General features: G+C 41.9%; 1 protein-coding gene across 8 annotated transcripts in view; it reads right to left on the reverse strand.

Annotated features, from left to right (window-relative positions):
* The window catches only part of LOC135098440 (uncharacterized), a 55,976-nt gene that overhangs the window by 6,763 nt on the left and 29,147 nt on the right, over positions 1-20,066 (reverse strand). For 3 of the 8 annotated variants that reach the window (XM_064000812.1, XM_064000811.1, XM_064000815.1), the window contains 6 exons: positions 14,161-14,270; positions 13,846-13,994; positions 13,316-13,513; positions 12,484-12,732; positions 11,618-11,778; positions 11,229-11,365 (listed from right to left, as the gene is read on the reverse strand). In XM_064000812.1, the coding sequence (XP_063856882.1) occupies positions 11,362-11,365; positions 11,618-11,778; positions 12,484-12,732; positions 13,316-13,513; positions 13,846-13,959 (726 nt within the window). In that variant the 5' untranslated portion in view covers positions 13,960-13,994; positions 14,161-14,270 and the 3' untranslated portion in view covers positions 11,229-11,361. Of the gene's footprint in view, positions 1-5,655; positions 6,052-11,107; positions 11,366-11,617; positions 11,779-12,483; positions 12,733-13,315; positions 13,514-13,845; positions 13,995-14,160; positions 14,271-20,066 lie in introns of those variants that run through there. The other 5 variants (XM_064000810.1, XM_064000809.1, XM_064000808.1 and 2 more) reach the window with 3 other exon arrangements.

Here is a 20,066-nt window from a genome sequence, read left to right on the forward strand (position 1 = left end):
GATGTGAAATTTCCAGTTTAGATTATAAGAAAAGGACAGACCAAGGATGTTCAGTTTAGAAAGGGGGACAGTTAAGTGTCACTGAAGATGGGATAGTTATCTGGAAGGTTGTGTCAAGTTGATAGGTGGAGGAATTGAGTTTTTGAGGCATTGAATAACACTAAGTTTGCTCTGCCCCAATCAGAAATTTTAGAGAGATCAGAAGTCAGGTCTTCTGTGGCTTCCCTGCATGAACTCTTTACTTCCTGAAGGGTTGGACTTCTACAAAAGACGTAGAAAAGTGCAGGGTGGTATCATCAGTGTAGGAGTGGATAAGACAAGAAGTTTGGTTTAGGTCACTGGAGAATAATAAGAAGAGAGTGGGTGATAAGACAGAGTCCTGAGGAACACCATAGTTAATAGATTTAAAGGAAGGATAGTGATCTTCTACCACAGCAGCAATAGAACAGTCAGAATGGAAACTTAAGATGAAGTTACAGAGAAAAGGATAGAAGGCACAGAAGAGTAGTTTGGAAATCAAAGCTTTGTGCCAAACTCTATCAAAAACTTTTAATATGTCCAAAGCAACAGCAAAAGTCTCACCAAAATCTTTATAAGAGGATGACTAAGACTCAGTAAGGAAAGCCAAAAGATCACCAGTAGAGTGGCCTTGATGGAACCCATACTGGTGATCAGATACTACTAGGAGGAGGCAGTAGACACCTGCCGAAACGATAATTACTCCCAGTGAGGTCTAAAGCACTGTTCAGGGGGTGCTGTGAACTTATCATTAAACCCAGCTGTGACCTCACTGAACGTTTCCCTTTGTGTCTCACAACACAAGGGGGTAGTCACAGCCTGCCCTCTAAAGACAACTCTCTTCCTCCACACAAAACTACAAGCACCTAATAACACACACACCCTTCACTCCAAAAATTTTAAAATCATGGCGACTCCTACACCAGCCTCGGAGTCCCCATCTGGGGAGGGGACCATAAATGTCCCCAGGTCGGACTGCCTTTCCGTCGACGACCCTAAGTGTCTTGACACCCCCCTCAACTTTTTCTTCATTAACTTCTGCAACATTCGCAGTCTAAGATCTAATTTTCAATCTGTAGAACACCACCTCTCCTCTTCTAAACCTCATCTTCTTTTCCTCACTGAAACTCAGGTGTCTGAGGCAACTGACAGTAGCCCCTTTTCTGTTCCCTCCTACTTTCTCTATCCTCATTTTCGATCCAAAGCTGGATGCTGCGTTTATGTGCGCAATGACTTAACCTGCTCTCGTGCCCACGCTCTTGAATCTTCCGAGTTTTCCACCATCTGGCTACGACTACAGAGTCATTCTCATACTAAATTTATCTGTGCTGTATACCTCTCTCCTAACTCCTCTGACTATAAGAAATTCTTTGACTACTTAACTTCCAAAGTGGAGCACATTCTGACCCTCTTCCCTTTTGCAGAGATCTCCATTCTTGGAGACTTCAATGTTCACCACCAGCTTTGGCTTTCCTCTCCCTTCACTGACCATCCTGGTGAACTAGCCTACAACTTTGCTATCCTCCATGACCTAGAGCAATTGGTGCAACACCCTACTCGTATTCCTGACCGTCTTGGAGATACGCCCAACATTCTTGACCTTTTCCTGACCTCTAATCCTTCTGCTTATGCTGTCACCCTTTCTTCTCCGTTGGGCTCCTCCGATCACAATCTCATATCTTTATCTTGTCCTATCACTCCAATCCCTCCTCAGGATCCCCCTAAGCGAAGGTGCCTCTGGCGTTTTGCCTCTGCTAGTTGGGGGGACCTGAGGAGGTATTTTGCTGATTTTCCTTGGAATGACTACTGCTTCCGTGTCAGAGACCCGTCTTTGTGTGCTGAGCGCATAACAGAGGTGATAGTGTCTGGCATGGAGGCGTACATTCCTCACTCTTTTTCTCGTCCTAAACCTTCTAAACCTTGGTTTAACACAGCTTGTTCTCGTGCTATACATGATAGAGAGGTGGCCCACAAAAGGTACTTAAGCCTTCCTTCACCAGAATCTCATGCACTTTATATTTCTGCCCGGAACCATGCCAAGTCTGTTCTCCAACTAGCCAAAAACTCCTTCATTAACAGAAAATGTCAAAACCTTTCAAGATCTAACTCCCCTCGTGATTTCTGGCATCTAGCCAAAAATATCTCCAATAACTTTGCTTCTTCTTCTTTCCCTCCTCTACTTCAACCAGATGGCACCACTGCTATCACATCTATTTCTAAAGCTGAACTCTTTGCTCAAACCTTTGCTAAAAACTCTACCTTGGACGATTCTGGGCTTGTTCCTCCCTCTCCTCCACCCTCTGACTACTTCATGCCTCGTATTAAAATTCTTCGTAATGATGTTTTCCATGCCCTCGCTGGCCTAAACCCTCAGAAGGCTTATGGACCTGATGGGGTCCCTCCTATTGTTCTCCGAAACTGTGCCTCCGTGCTTGCACCTTGCCTAGTCAAACTCTTTCAGCTCTGTCTGTCAACATCTACCTTTCCTTCTTGCTGGAAGTTTGCCTACATTCAACCTGTTCCTAAAAAGGGTGACCGCTCTAATCCCTCAAACTACCGTCCTATTGCTTTAATTTCCTGCTTATCTAAAGTTTTTGAATCTATCCTCAACAGGAAGATTCTTAAACATCTATCACTTCACAACCTTCTATCTGATCGCCAGTATGGGTTCCGTCAAGGCCGCTCTACTGGTGATCTTCTGGCTTTCCTTACTGAGTCTTGGTCATCCTCTTTTAGAGACTTTGGTGAAACTTTTGCTGTTGCCTTGGACATATCAAAAGCCTTTGATAGAGTCTGGCACAAAGCTTTGATTTCCAAACTACCCTCCTACGGTTTCTATCCTTCTCTCTGTAACTTCATCTCAAGTTTCCTTTCTGACCATTCTATTGCTGCTGTGGTAGATGGTCACTGTTCTTCTCCTAAATCTATTAACAGTGGTGTTCCTCAGGGTTCTGTCCTGTCACCCACTCTCTTCTTATTATTCATTAATGATCTTCTAAACCAAACTTCTTGTCCTATCCACTCCTATGCTGATGATACCACCCTGCACTTTTCCACGTCTTTTCATAGACGTCCAACCCTTCAGGAGGTAAACATATCACGCAGGGAAGCCACAGAACGCCTGACTTCTGATCTTTCTAAAATTTCTGATTGGGGCAGAGCAAACTTGGTATTGTTCAATGCCTCAAAAACTCAATTCCTCCATCTATCAACTCGACACAATCTTCCAGACAACTATCCCCTCTTCTTCAATGACACTCAACTGTCCCCCTCTTCTACACTGAACATCCTCGGTCTGTCCTTTACTTATAATCTGAACTGGAAACTTCACATCTCATCTCTAGCTAAAACAGCTTCTATGAAGTTAGGTGTTCTGAGACGTCTCCGCCAGTTTTTCTCACCCCCCCAGCTGCTAACTCTGTACAAGGGCCTTATCCGTCCATGTATGGAGTATGCTTCACATGTCTGGGGGGGTTCCACTCATACTGCTGTTCTAGACAGGGTGGAATCAAAAGCTTTTCGTCTCATCAACTCCTCTCCTCTAACTGACTGTCTTCAGCCTCTCTCTCACCGCCGCAATGTTGCATCTCTAGCTGTCTTCTACCGCTATTTTCATGCTAACTGCTCTTCTGATCTTGCTAACTGCATGCCTCCCCTCCTTCCGCGGCCTCGCTGCACAAGACTTTCTTCTTTCTCTCACTCCTATTCTGTCCACCTCTCTAACGCAAGAGTTAACCAGTATTCTCAATCATTCATCCCTTTCTCTGGTAAACTCTGGAACTCCTTGCCTGCTTCTGTATTTCCACCTTCCTATGACTTGAATTCCTTCAAGAGGGAGGTTTCAAGACACTTATCCACCAATTTTTGACCACTGCTTTGACCCTTTTAGGGACTGGCATTTCAGTGGGCATTTTTTTTATTAGATTTTTGTTGCCCTTGGCCAGTATCCTTCCTACATAAAAAAAAAAAAAAAAAAAGATAGAAGGTTGTGAAGTGAAAGATGTTTAAGAATCTTCTTGTTGATGATTGATTAAAAAACTTTAGATAGGCAGGAAATTAAAACAATAGGATGGCAGTTTGAGGGATTTGAAGTCACCCTTTTTAGGAACAGGCTGAATGTAGGCAAACTTCCAGCAAGAAGGAATGGTAGATGCTGACAGAGTTGAAAGAGTTTGATTAGGCAAGGTGCAAGCATAGAGGCACAGTTTCGGAGAACAATATGAGGCACCCCATCAGGTCCATAAGCCTTCCGAGGGTTTAGGCCAGGGAGGGCATGAAAACATGACTGTGAAGAATTTTAATAGGTAGCATGAAGTAGTCAGAGGGTGGAGGCGAGGGAGGAACAAGCCCTGAATTGTCCAAGGTAGAGATTTTAGCAAAGGTTTGAGCAAAGAGTTCAGGTTTAGAGATAGATGTGATAGCAGTGGTACCATCTGGTTGATATAAAGGAGGAAAAGAAGGAGAAGCAAAGTTATTGGAGATGTTTTTGGCTTGGTGCCAGAAGTTACAAGGGGAGTTAGATCTTGAAAGATTTTGACACTTTCCGTTAATGAAGGAGTTTTTGGCTAGTTGGAAAACAGACTTGGCATGGTTCCAGGCAAAAATATAAAGCCCATGATATTCTGGTGATGGAAGGCTTAAGTACCTCTTGTAGGCCACCTCTCTATCATGTATAGCATGAGAACAAGCTGTGTTAAACCAAGATTTGGAAGGTAAAGAGTGAGGAATGTACACCTCCATGTCAGACTCTACTACCTCTGTTATGTACTCTGCACACAGACAGGTCTCTGACATGGAAGCAGTAGTCATTCCAAGGAAAATCAGCAAAATACCTTCTTGGGTCCCTGCAGCTAGCAGAGGCAAAATCCTAGAGGCACTTCTGCTTATGGGGATGCTGAGGAAGGATTGGAGTGATAGGACAAGATAAAGATATGAGATTGTGACTGGATGAGCCCAACAGAGAAGAGAGGGTGACAGCATAAGCAGAAGGATTAGAGGTTATGAAAAGGTTAATAATGTTGGGCATATCTCCAAGATGGTCAGGAATACAAGTAGGGTGTTGCACCGATTGCTCTAGGTTGTGGAGGATAGCAAAGTTGAAGGCTGGTTCACCAGGATGGTCAGTGAAGGGAGAGGAAAGCCAAAGCTGATGGTGAACATTGAAGTCTCCAAGAATGGAGATCTCTGTAAAAGGGAAGAGGGTCAGAATGTGCTCCACTTTGGAAGTTAAGAAGTCAAAGAATTTTTTTAAAGTCAGAGGAGTTAGGTGAGAGGTATACAGCACAGATACATTTAGTTTGAGAGTGACTGTAATCGTAGCCAGATGGTGGAAAACTCGGAAGATTCAAGAGCATGGGCAAGAGAGCAGGTTAAGTTGTTGTGCACATAAATGCAACATCCAGCTTTGGATTGAAAATGAGGATAGAGAAAGTAGGAGAGAACAAAAATGGGGCTAATGTCAGTTGCCTTAGACACTTGTGTTTCAGTGAGGAAAAGAAAATGAGGTTTAGTAGAGGAGAGATGGTGTTTTTACAGACTGAAAATTAGATCCAAGACTGCAAATGTTGCAGGAGTTAATGAAGAAAAAGTTGAGCGGTGTCAAGACACTTAGGGTCGATACCAGAAGAGCAGTCTGACCTGGGGACATTTGTTGTCCCCTCCCCCGATGGTGACTCTATGAGGCTGGTGTAGGAGTCTCCATGATAATTGAGTGAAGGGTGTGTGTGTAATTAGATGCTTGTAGTTTTGTGTGAAGGAAGAGAGTTGTCTTTAGAGAGCAGGCTGTGACTGTCCCCTTTTCTTGTGAGACACAAAGGGAAACATTCAGTGAAGTCACAGCTGCGTTTAATGATAAGTTCACAGCACCCCATCATCCAGTGCTTTAGACCTCACTGGGAGTAATTATCATTTTGGCAGGTGCCTGCTGCCTCCTCCTTGTAACATTCTCTTCTGTTTCTTACTTGGCATACCTCTGGATAACCTCAAAGTGTCCCTCAGCAGTCTTTGCCAGCAGTTTGCCCACAAATGTCTGGCCTGAGGAGGAGAGAGAAGAGGCTCAGGAAAGAAAATACAGTACAGATGCAATTCCTCTCAACTTCTGTGCTTTCTTATGGAAGGATAACAGAGAAGGTGTAATTTTACTCCCTTCATCTATCTACTTATCTATACACCAGGCCACCAATCCCAGACAAAGCAACACTCACTCACACACACATCACTCATACTCTTAGGCCCACTGGTCTCTGGTGGGAAGGAACAGTGTTGTGGACCTCCCTACAACACCCTAGTGACTGTACTTACAAGACTCTGCTATGGTTATGGTCTTCACAGAAGATAGTAACACAATTCCTCTCATAAATTTTATGAGTCATGTGGATGGTCTGGCACCAGCGTGGCAGTACATACATGCCCTGGCCTCACCTTAGGCCAACTGAGTACTGACTCATTATCCAGTAATTACTGTCCCACTCCCTCCCCTCCCACCACTTAGGGATAACATGCCACACATCTGAAAAAGTCTCCAAAAATCATGCACACACAAAAAAACAGATACAGTATATGAAAAACAGCAAAACATAAGGAGTACCACAAGGTGTAATCTAAAGCCTGAGTGTAAACAAGCTATGTCTCAGACACACAGCTCAAACTTTGGCAGATTGTTGCCAAAGTGCTGGATGATTTTTCAGTGTGCACAGACCAATGTTGCTTTTTGCACACATTTTCATTCAAAAAAGTTAATTACAGTCCCTTAATTAACTTAGTAATTTCTGTCCATCTCCTCACCTTGAAAGCCTTACCATCAAACATTAAGCCAGAATTTTTGTAAACAAGCTGAATGAATGTATCATGATAATAGAAATAATACTGTTTTATTACTTCATGCATGTATGCAAAAAGTAAACTTGACTCGATTATTCCTGTCTACCCCACCTTTAAAGTCTTGCCATCCAAGCACTGGGCCAGAGTCCTTGTCAACAAACTGAATGCCTCTTGATAACAGAATTAATATTGTTTTATTACGCTATCCCAAAAAATTTAACTTGATTTTGTCATCTCCTCACCTTCAATGCCTTGCCATCAAACTACAATCCAGAATCTTTGTCAACAAACTGAACAATAACAGAAATTATATTGTTTTATTACTCTATAAAAAAAAGAAAAAAAAAAAATTCCTGTCTGTCTCCTCACTTCCTCACATCATGTTAACAAAGATTATATTATTTTATTGCTCTTTATATGTAACATTGGTGTATCTTTGAGTCCTTTCATGGGAACCAAAAAGGCCTGAAAGTTTACTAAACACACACACACACACACACACACACACACACTAAAAATCCAGCCATCTACGTCACTGAGAGTTGCCCTAGTGGAAATACAGAGTATGAGAGTTCACACTGGTTCTACTCGTTGCTGTTTCGTCTCCAAAGCAGTTAAATTGTTATAATGAGCGGTGAAGAGGGGTCTACTTCGGTCCCCACTATGTTGTTTATGCCAATGGGGACCGTCTCGAAGGCTAGACAGAGAGACCTCGGGATTTGGGGAAGAGGACTGAAGGGTCAGGAAAGCAATGATGAGAAGGAGAATTATCACACTGGAAACTGAAATGAAGGAAATGAAGGATAGATTTGACAAGATGGAGAAGATGGTTGAAACTTTGATCACCGAGAAGGGGGTGTGGAGAGGTGCATATGACGATCTACATAAAAAACAAACGTTATATGAAAAGAAAGCAATGGAATATGAAGGCAAAGTGGAAGAGTTAAATGTAAAACAGGAAAATTGGAAGAAAGAACAAGAGAAAGAAAAGATAGATTTTAGGAAAATTGTGGAGGAACAAACAAAGGCAAACAACAAAAAGCTAACAGAAAAAGTTGTTCAAGTTATAAAACAAAGAAAACTTGGTGAGAGAAACTGAGGATAAGAAAAAAACTGTCGTGGTATTTGGTCTGAAGGAAGAGTATACACCTCAGTGGACTGAAAGAGAAAAGAAGGAAAAGACATGTGTGGAAAAATTAGTGGGGACATTACAAGAAGAAAAAGAGCTAACTGGAGAGATCAAAGAAATTAAAAGAGGAGAAACCGGACATCATGGGAATTGTTGAAATTAAATTGGCAAGTGAAGGGATATATTAAATATTGGTGAAGGAAAATACAACCTCTGAATGAGAAATAGAAAAAAATAAACAGGGAGGAGGTGTGATGCTTCTAATTAGGAAGGATTTATTAGTGGAATCTGTCACATATGGGGTGGAGGAGGCAGAAGTATTGAAAATAAACTTAAGACAGAATATTGTAAGATACTGTAACATTGTGGTGACTTATGTTCCCCCCTATTCCAACTCTTGGAGAGAGGATGAATATAACAAAATGCTTGAGGACACAAGGACACAAGGAGTTATTTGAGGAAAATGACGATATACTCCTGATGGGGGACTTTAACTGTAAAGAGATATCTTGGGAGAATTGGACCACGGAAGGCAGTGAGCCATCATGGGGGAACAAGCTACTAGACCTGGCTATTGAAAATGTCCTGACACAATGGGTTACAGATGACACAAGATTTAGATGAAATGAAGCACCTTCAAGGCTCAATCTAATTTCCACCAAGAAACAAGAAATAGTAGAAGACCTTAAATACATAAACCCAATAGGAAAAAGTGATCATGAGCTGATTCAGTTCACAGCTATGGATAATAACCTCAGTATAAGAAAAGAGGACCACAGAAGAGAATGGCTAAACTACAGCAAAACTAACTTTGGACAACTTAGGAAGTATTTCAGTGAAGTGAATTGGAACATGGTTATTCAAAAGGAGGACATAGAGGAAAAGTGGACAGCTTTCCTGGACATTTATAATAAGGGAGTAGAGAAATGGGTACCCAAAAGATCAACAGAGAACCTTTTCAAAAAGGATTGGTACAACAGGAGATGTGCAACAGCTAGATTGGAGAGAGAAAAAGCATGGAACAAGTGGAAGAAAAACAGGAGACTGGACCTGTGGAACAATTATATAAGGAAGAGGAACGAATTTCTTAAAACTCACAGAGATGAGCAGAAAAATTTTGAAAAGAATGTTGTGGAGAAATGTAAAGACCAACCAAAATTATTTTATAAATTCATTAATGGAAAATTAAAGAGTAAAGATGAAACAAGCACAGTAGAAGCTGGAGAAGAGATAGTGGATAACCCAGAAGAGGTAGCTGAAGTGTTTAACAGATACTTCCACTCTGTGTCTACTAAGGAAAATGATTTCAGAGATGAGAGGACAGCATTAGAAAAAGGGACCGACTTAAAGGAGATTAAAACATCAGTAGATGAAGTAAAGAATATGTTGGAAGACCTGGATGTAAGGAAAGCAATGGGTCCTGATGGTGTCTCCAGTTGGATTTTAAAAGAGCATAGCTCACAATTAGTCTCAGTGTTGCACAATATAATTAGCACCACCCTGGTAAAAGGTAGAGTACCCATAGATTGGAAATGGGCAGATATTACCCCAATCCACAATACTGGAAGTAAAGAAGATCCATTAAATTATAGACCTGTATCACTCACAAGTGTGGTGGCAAAGATTTGTGAAAAGATTATCAAGAACAGATGGGTGAAATACCTAGAAGACAACAATGTGATAACAGAGAAACAGTTTGCTTTCAGAAAAGGGAGATCTTATGTCACAAATTTGATATATTTCTACTCAAGAGTAATAGATATAGTGCCAGAGAGAGATGGATGGGCTAACTGCATATACTTAGATCTGAGAAAAGCATTCAATAAAGTTCCACACAGAAGACTAATATGGAAATTGGAAAAAACTGGAGGACTCAGTGGATCACTTAAAGTGGATGACTGACTTTTTGACAAACAGAGAAATGAGGACAGTAATTAAAGGCAGCAGGTCGAACTGGAGAACAGTAACGAGTGGCTATTTTGTTCACAGTTTATGTAAACGAAGTGACAGAAGGTGTAGAAAGTTACATGAACATTTCCACTCATGATGCTAAGATTATGAGGAAAGTAACAAATGAAGAGGATTGCAATGCTTTAAATCAAGACTTAATTAAGATTAATGAAGGGTTAATGAGGTGGAACATGGAGTTTAATGCTAAAAAATGTAGTGTGATGAGGTTTGGAAAAAGTGTGAAAAGACCAGTTGGCAACTATTACTTAGGGAATGAGGAAATCTCTATAAGATCAGAAGAAAAAGACCTAGGAGTAATTATTACTGATAATTTATCATTTTGGAAGCACATAAACAAAAATTATAGGAGAAACATATAAACTGCTGAAAAACATCAAGATAGTATTCTCCTATACTGATGAAGGTATGATAAAAAACTGATAACAACGATGATACGTCTGAGATTGGAGTACACAGCATCAGTGTGGTCGAAGTTTGAAAAAGGATACAAGAAAGTTAGAAAGAATCCAGAGCTGCAACTAAAATCCTTGCAAGCTTAAGAGAGTATAGTTATGAGGAAAGGTTGAAGAGGTTGGGCCTGACTACACTAGAAAAAAAGAGGGAAAGAGGTGATTTGATAGCTATATATATAGAATACTGGAAAGAATGGAAAAGTCGGACAGAGAAGACCTCTTGATACCAGATACTAGAGACACAAGAGGACATGGAAGGAGACTGAATAGGAGTGTTTGCAGAAGAGACATCAAGAAACATAGCTTCCCACACAGAAGTATAACAGTGTGGAATGAACTTAAGGATGAGACTGTATGTGCAAAGACAATTCATAAATTTAAAGAAAATCTAGATAAAAAGTTGATATGGAGACGGGATGGCACAAGCCTAGTGTGGATCTCGTCCTGTATTTCACAACTAGGTAAATACAACTAGGTAAACACACACACACACACACACACACACACACACACACACACACACACACACACACACACACACAAGAACTGAATGAATACAGAGATGGGATAAGGAATGTAGCCCAGCCCCTGTTTATCACAAGTAGAAAAACAAAGGTGAGAGAGGCAAGAAATGTACATAAACTGATGGATGAATAAAGGAGGAGACAGAACCAGAGGTGTGTAGCTTAGTCCCTGTATACTACAACTACACACACACCTCTGTATCCAGCACAGTAAAGGACAGCTGCATTTCAAACACTGTGTACTGCACCACACTGCTGGACACACCACTCAGCACCAATGCACTGGATGGCTTGGCATACTCAGTCACTGCCAGGCTTTCCTTGATCTTCTCTGCCACCTCCTTCTCCTGCTGCTTGTAGAACAACTTGGCATCCAGAATGACAACACTGCCTTCCTCCTCTGTGGCCTTTGGAGGGGCTTCCTTGGGTGGTGGCTCAATGGGGTCACTCACCTGAGGAAGAGAGGTGGGTATTGGAGGAACACACTACCTCTGTTAATGGTTCAGCTGATGACAAAGTGCAGGAGGACATGATTCAAGGCAGTAAAGGGGCAGAGAACAGTGTTATTTTACCAAAAGGAGTTACAGGAGTGAGAGATGACTCAAGGCAGTAAAGAGACAGAGTAGTGTTTGCCTTAAGAGGAAGCATTGGAGGAAGAGACAACATAAGATCACAAAGGAACAAAGAGCAGAGGTTCACTTTACCAAGAGAGAGAGGCACAGTTGCTGCATGATCCATCCTGGAATCTATTGACGGCCTTCTCAAGACTCTGCACCAGCTTCTTGTAGGGAATCACCTCCCCACCAATTGCTCCCTCCTCCTCCTCACCATTCAGGCTTGTAGTGTGAGCGCTGGCCACTTCAGCCTAAGTAAATTTAAGTTGTATTCTTAAACATTTTGTTCTCTTTAGTAATTATTTTCAGATATAATGAATAGTAAGAATCTCATAGGCAACTTTCCCATTCATTTGGCAGTCCTTGTTAAACTACCACTATCTATCTATCTATATACCAGGCTGGCAATCTCACACAGGATGGCCCACACAAAGCACCACACACTCCTGCACACATCACTCACACTCTTAGCTCCATTGGCTCTTAGTGTAATGGGACAGTCTTGTGGACCACCCTGCTACATCCCAAGAGCTTAGGCACACCACAGCTGTCCACATACTTCCACAGCAAAGCCTCACAGCATAAACTGGTTTGATCCTGCCCTTTCATGGTGAAATCATTCCCTATCACAAGTGTCATAAAAATTACCTTGAAAACTCAGATAAATTCCATTAGATCTCCAATTAGTTGAAACTCCCAAACATTTGAGAATAAGTCTTGCATGTTGAGCTCCTACTAGTAAGGGAGACCAGGCAGCCCAGACAGCCACACCAAACACAGCCACACCCAACATAGCCACAAACAACATGGTCACACATAACACAGACCAACACTGCCATGCACAACACACAGATCCAACAAAGCCAGACTCAACACAGCCACACTGAACACAGCTGCACCCACCACAGTCAGACTCAACACAGACCAGACCCAACATGCATCCTCACTGTGCCCACCTCCAGCCTTCCCTGCTGTCTCTTGGAGAGCTCCTGCATAACACTGATGACCCTGATGTTGTCTGGGGATACCTCAAACAGGCTGGCCAGATTCAACACCACGTTCTGCTCATAAAACTCATCTTCCTTCACCATGAGGCCACTGGTGAGGGTGATCATGGGTGTGGTCTTGATGTCAAGGATGTGGCCTTCGCACAGCACCACATGGACCAACTTAGCACTGCGCTGGAAGAAGCTGGTCCCCATTGCCTGCAGGGGAGGGTCTGGGTGAGCTGGAGAGGTGGCGACAGAGACAGGCATGGCATAATAGTGTTTCCCTTGCCTAAAACTATCAGGGAGAGCTATGACAAAACTGACAGGGAGAGACATGACAAGACTGACAGGGAGGCCTGACAAAACTGACATGGAGACATGACAAGACTGAGAGGGAGGCATGACAAAACTGACAGGGAGGCACAACAAAACTGACATGGGGACATGACAAAATTGAGAAAGGCATAACAAAACTGACAGTGAGAGGCATGACAAAACTAAACAGATAGGGAGGCATGACAAAACTGACAGGGAGAGGCAAGGCTGAGTGGTTGTTCTGTTACCAGCAGGAAGAGACAAGGCAGAGCAGTTGGTCCTTTGCCCCAAACTGACTGGGCAAAGTACAGAGCTCCAGTGCCTCAAACAACACAAAACACACAGCCATTCCTTATATTCCCTACACAACACAACACACAGTCATTCCTTACATTCCCAACATAATGCAACACAACACACAACCATCCCTTACATTCCAAACACAACACGACACAACACAACACAGCACACAGCCATCCCTTACATTGTCCAACATGGGAAGGAAAGCCTGAGGATGGGTGGGGTTCTCAGGCAACAGCTTGTAGCCGGCTGCAGAGGTGTTGAGGTTGGCTGGGGGAACAAAGACACCATCCACATAGGTGTCATAACGCTGAGGCTTTGGGAAGATGAGCAGGACAACGGCCTCAGAGGATGGACTGTGTGGCAGGTGCAGACGCAGCACCTGAAGATGTGATGTGAGTGGAGGGTCAGTGTGGTGAGGTCAGGTTAGAGATGCAGCTCCTGAAATAATAATTGATTGGGTTAAGTTAGATTAGGTTGGCTTAGTGTTGGGTGAGATTGTGCTAGGTTGTGAGGTTAGGCTGGGTTAAATGATGTTAGGTTATGCGTCAAAAAGATTGGTGTAAATTGCCTGCTGTTTATCTTCAATTACAATTATTATTATACCACTGAAAATTACTACAACTACTATTACCATAGCTACAATCACTGTCTACTGTTACTACTACCACCATTACAACCACTACAACACCATTACAAGCACCACAGCAGTACCTGAAGGGGCATGCTGGTCATGGCCATCTCATATGTCATCCCTGATGCCACAACGGAGAAGAAGGTTGAGATTTGCTCCTGATACATGTAGCCAGCACACCAGCCTCTGTCCATCTGTCCATTGAGGAGGTCCACGTACCCACTAGGGCCTGGAGGAGGAGGAGGAGGAGGAGGAGGAGGAGGAGAAGGCATTAGTAACACTCACAAAAAATCCCATGTGGAATTGACAATCTGGTAAATAGATTTATAAGGACAAGATAAAAAAAAAAAGTGGCTTGTGTTGGCAATGAGGGTGATGGGGGAGAGGCGCCGCACCTCAGTGTCTGTGTCCATGCTCTCAATGATCATGAGGCGGTGATGCAGTGAGAGGCACTTCCATGCCTGCCATGATGGAACCACAACAAAGGAAGCATCATGGACAATGCCTGTGGGATGAGACAAAAGGAGAGTACAGGGAGTGGTAAGGGATCTCAAACAACAACAGGTCTTTAATTTTTTAACTGCCTGATTTGGGTGCAGTGTGTGTGTGTGTGTGTGTGTGTGTGTGTGTGTGTGTGTGTGTGTGTGTGTGTGTGTGTGTGTGTGTGTGCACAAGTGTGTGTTGCAGAGCTGTGTGTATATCTGACACACACACACACACACACACACACACACACACACACACACACACACACAAAGTTTGCAATGTAGGTACAAGCAGAAGAGGTAATTAGTGGGTCTTGGAGGTTGTCTGGAGATGAAGAATATAAAAATGTATGGATAAACAGGGATATGGATGAGATTGAAAGGTTGAAGCAAAAGGAGCTGATAAATGAGGCTAAACAAAAAGACAAACAACAAAAAGAGAAGTTTTTCTGAAGAGTAAGAGACATGAGAATAAAGAAATGGTACATCAAACAGTATGTTATACTAATGTAAATGGATTAATGTCAACAAAGATGGAATTAAATGAGTTATTAAACAGAACTGCACCGGATGTTGCTGTATTATGTGAGACAAAATGGAAAAATGAATGGGGAACTCCTGACACTGGTAAATATGATTTATGGATGAAAAACAGAAGTGACAAGGGAGGAGGGGGGAGTGATCATTCTGATTAAAAAGTGTGTTGAAGTGGAGAGGGTAATAAAAAGTGAAGACAAGTCTGAAATTCTACAAGTGATGATTAGAAGTGGAAAAGAAAGGATAATGAATTATGTAGGAGTGTATGTGCCACCTGTGACCAATGCTTGGCAAAAAGAAGAACACGAAGAGACGTTGGTAGATGTGTTAAAAGGTCTTGAAAAGATAGTGATGGAAAGTAGTGATATAGTTATTGTTGGTGATTTTAATTGTAAGGAGATAAAGTGGGAAACACTGACAACTAATAGAAGTGAGACCTCATGGAGTAATAGACTGTTAACCTGAACAGTGGAAAACTTGATGACTCAGTGGGTAGACTGTGATATAAGATTTAGTGGAAGAGATAAACCATCAAGACTTGATTTAGTGTTTACCAAGGACATGGAAATTATTGAAACAATACACTATGATAGCCCTCTAGGTAAAAGTGACCACATGTTGATGGAATTTAATTTGAAAAATGAAAATGTAATCACTGATGAAAATTATAAGGTAAGAAGATTTAAATATAGTAAAGATGATTTTGAAAAATTAAGAAAGTAGTTTGTTGCCATGGGCTGGAAAGACTTTGAAGATGTAGATGTTCCAGAAAATGAGATGAATTTATAAGGAAATATAATTCTGCTGTGGAGAAATTTGTACCTAAAGGAGGAGTGAGATGTAGAAAGGGTAAAGAATGGTTCAATACATAATGCAAAGAAACTACAAATTGTAAATCAAATGGTTGGAATAGATGGAAGAAGAGGAAAACTGAGAGCAGATGGGAGGAATATATTGATGCTAGAAACAAGTACATTGAGATAATAAGAATGGAGAGAAGAAACTATAAAAGAGATATAAAAGATAAGTGTATAAATGAAACCAAACAGGACATGGTGGAGGTTATGAACAATAGTTTCAGATTGTTATTTACTGTGGAAGGGGAGTTTGATGCTGGAAGGGATAAGTTGGTGAGATATATACTGAGTGCAGTCCCAGTCAGTTATGAGGAAATACTTAAAATGATGGAAGAACTTGAAGTAATTAAAGCATCTGATCCAGATGGAGTACCAAACAAGATATTGAAGGAATGTACAGAACAACTGCCTGATAAAATTCAGTCTAGTGGTGACATCACTATCACAGGGAAGAGAACCAAAAGACTGGAAAAGAACAAATATTACACCAACATACAAAAGAGGAAATAAGGAAAATACACTAAAATATAGACCAGTGTCCTTGAATAGTGTTTTTTTTTTTTTATGTAGGAGGGACACTGGCCAAGGGCAACGAAAATCCAATAAAAAAAAAAAAAGCCCACCGAGATGCCAGTCCCAGAAAAGTAAAAAAAATTGAAGGATAAGTGTCTTGAAACCTCCCTCTTGAAGGAATTCAATTCATAGGAAGGTGGAAATACAGAAGCAGACAGGGAGTTCCAGAGTTTACCAAAGAAAGGGATCAATAATTGAGTATACTGGTTAACTCTTGCATTAGAGAGGTGGACAGAATAGGGGTGAGAGAAAGAAGAGTCTTGTGCAGCAAGGCTATGGGAGGAGGGGAGGCATGCAGTTAGCAAGATCATAAAAGCAGTTAGCATGAAAATAGCGGTAGAAGACAGCTAGAGATGCAACATTGCGGCGATGAGAAAGGCTGAAGACAGTCAGTTAGAGGAGAGGAGTTGATGAGACGAAAACTTTTTTATTCCACCCTGTCTAGAAGAGCGGCATGAGTGGAACCTCCCCAGACATGTGAAGCATTCTCCATACATGGACGGATAAGGCCCTTGTACAGAGTTAGCAGCTGGGGGGATGAGAAAAACTGGCAGAGACATCTCAGAACACCTAACTTCATAGAAGCTGTTTTAGCTAGAGATGAGATGTGAAGTTTCCAGTTCAGATTATAAGTAAAGGACAGACCAAGGATGTTCAGTGTAGAAGAGGGGGACAGTTGAGTGTCACTGAAGAAGAGGGGATAGTTGTCTGGAAGACTGTGTCGAGTTGATAGATGGAGGAATTGAGTTATTGAGGCATTGAACAATACCAAGTTTGCTCTGCCCCAATCAGAAATTTTAGAAAGATCAGAAGTCAGGCGTTCTGTGGCTTCCCTGCATGAAATGTTTACCTCCTGAAGGGTTGGACGTCTATAAAAAGACATGGAAAAGTGCAGGGTGGTATCATCAGCGTAGGAGTGGATAGGGTAGGAAATTTGATTTACAAGGTCATTGATGAATAATAAAAAGAGAGTGGGTGACAGGACAGAACCCTGAGGAACACCACTGTTAATAGATTTAGGAGAAGAACAGTGACCGTCTACCACAGCAGCAATAGAACGGTCAGAAAGGAAACTTGAGAGAAAGATAGAAGCCATAGGGGGGTAATTTGGAAATCAAGACTTTGTGCCAGACTCTATCAGGAGCTTTTGATATGTCCAAGGCAACAACAAAAGTTTCACCAAAATCTCTAAAAGAGGATGACCAAGACTCAGTAAGGAAAGCCAGAGGATCACCAGTAGAGCGGCTTTGACGGAACCCATACTGGCAATCAGATAGAAGTTTGTGAAGTGACAGATGTTTAAGTATCTTCCTGTTGAGGATAGATTAAAAAACTTTAGATAGGCAGGAAATTAAAGCAATAGGACAGTAGTTTGAGGGATTAGAACAGTCGCCCTTTTTAGGAACAGGCTGAATGTAGGCAAACTTTCAGCAAGAAGGAAAAGTAGATGTTGACAGACAGTGCTGAAAGAGTTTGACTAGGCAAGGTGCAAGCGCGGAGGCACAGTTTCGGAGAACAATAGGAGGGACCCCATCAGGTCCATAAGCCTTTCAAGGGTTTAGGCCAGCAAGGGCATGGAAAACATCATTGTGAAGAATTTTAATAGGTAGCATGAAGTAGTTAGAGGGTGGAGGAGAGGGAGGAACAAGCCCAGAATCGTTCAAGGTAGAGTTTTTAGCAAAGGTTTGAGCAAAGAGTTCAGCTTTAGAAATAGATGTGATGGTAGTGGTGCTATCTGGTTGAAATAAAGGAGGGAAAGAAGAAGAAGAAGCAAAGTTATTGAAGATATTTTTGGCTAGATGCCAGGAGATATTTTTGGCTAGATGTCAGAGAGTCATGAGGGTAGTTAGATCTTGAAAAATTTTGACACTTTCTATTAATGAAGGAGTTTTTGACTAGATGGAGAACAGATTTGGCATGGTTCCGGACAGAAATATAAAGTGCATGAGATTCTGGTGATGGAAGGCTAAGTACCTTTTGTGGGCCACCTCTCTATCATGTATAGCACGAGAACAAGCTGTGTTCAACCAAGGTTTGGAAGGTTTAGTCCGAGAAAAAGAGAGAGGAATGAATGTATGCCTCCATGCCAGACACTATCACCTCTGTTATGCATTCAGCGCACAAAGACGGGTCTCTGACACAGAAGCAGTAGTCATTCCAAGGAAAATCAGCAAAATACCTCCTCAGGTCCCCCCAACTAGCAGAGGCAAAATGCCAGAGGCACCTTTGCTTAGGGGGATGCTGAGGAGGGATTGGAGTGATAGGACAAGATACAGATATGAGACTGTGATCGGAGGAGCTCAATGGAATAGAGAGGGTGACAGCATAAACAGAAGGATTAGAGGTCAGGAAGAAGTCAAGAATGTTGGGCATATCTCCAAGACGGTCAGAAATACAAGTAGGGTGTTGCACCAATTGCTCTAGGTCGTAGAGCATAGCAAAGTTGAAGGCTAATTCACCAGGATGGTCAGTGAAGGGAGAGGAAAGCCAAAGCTGGTGGTGAACACTGAAGTCTCCAAGAATGGAGATCTCTGCAAAAAGGGAAGAGTGTCAGAATGTGCTCCACTTTGGAAGTTAAGTAGTCAAAGAATTTCTTATAATCAGAGGAGTTAGGTGAGAGATATACAGCACAGATAAATTTAGTTTGAGAGTGACTCTGTAGTCGTAGCCAGATAGTGGAAAACTCGGAAGATTCAAGAGCATGGACATGAGAGCAGGTTAAATTGTTGCGCACATAAATGCAACATCCAGCTTTGGATTGAAAATGAGGATAGAGAAAGTAGGAGGGAACAGAAAAAGGGCTACTGTCAGTTGCCTCAGGCACCTGAGTATCAGTGAGGAAAAGAAGATGATGTTTAGAAGAGGAGAGGTGGTGTTCTACAGACTGAAAATTAGATCTTAGATCACAAATGTTGCAGAAGTAAATGAAGAAAAAATTGAGGGGGTGTCAAGATACTTAGGGGCGTCATCAGCAGAGCAGTCCAACCAGGGGACATTTGTGGTCCCCTCCCCAGATGAGGACTCCAAAGCTGGTGTAGGAGTTGCCATGAATTTTGAAATTTTGAGTGAAGGTTGTGTGTGTTATTAGGTGCTTGTAGTTTTGTGTGGAGGAAGAGAGTTGTCTTTATAGGGCAGGCTGTGACTGCCCCCTTGTGTTGTGAGACACAAAAGGAAAAGTTCAGTGAGATCACAGGTAGGTTTAATGATAAGTTCACAGTACCCCCTGATCCAGTGCTTTAGACCTCACTGGGAGTAATTATTGTTTTAGCAGGTGTCTACTGCCTCCTCCTGAAGGAAAATTATGTGAAAGAACAATAAAGGAAAGATGGATGGAACACCTGGAAAAAGATGAAGTTTTAGTAAATTGTCAATTTGGATTTAAAAGGGGAAGATCATGCTCCATAAACTTACTGTCCTTTCATTCAAGGATAGTTAATATTGTGCAGGAGAGAGATGGATGGGTGGATGGTGTCTACTTAGACTTGAAGAAAGCAAAGTACATCCCAAAGATTGCTAAGGAAGATTAAAAAATTATGGAAAATTTGGAGGAAGACAGCTGGAGTGAATGGAGGATTATCTGGATGATAGAGAGATGAGAACTGTAATACAAGAACAGAATTCATCTTGGCTAAAAGTAACTAGTGGTGTCCCACAGGGGTCAGTTTTAGGACCAATAAAGTTTGTAATATATGTGAACGACATAAATGAAGAAACAGATAGTTATATGAACTTATTTGCAGATGATGCTAAACTGATGAGAAGGATAGATAATGTAAATGACTGTATGGTACTGCAAGATGATGTAAATAAGATAAATAGATGGAGTAAATCTTGGCAAATGGAATTCCA

The sequence above is a fragment of the Scylla paramamosain genome, unplaced genomic scaffold (assembly GCF_035594125.1).
Source record: "Scylla paramamosain isolate STU-SP2022 unplaced genomic scaffold, ASM3559412v1 Contig62, whole genome shotgun sequence".
NCBI classification, from domain to species: Eukaryota; Metazoa; Arthropoda; class Malacostraca; order Decapoda; family Portunidae; genus Scylla; species Scylla paramamosain.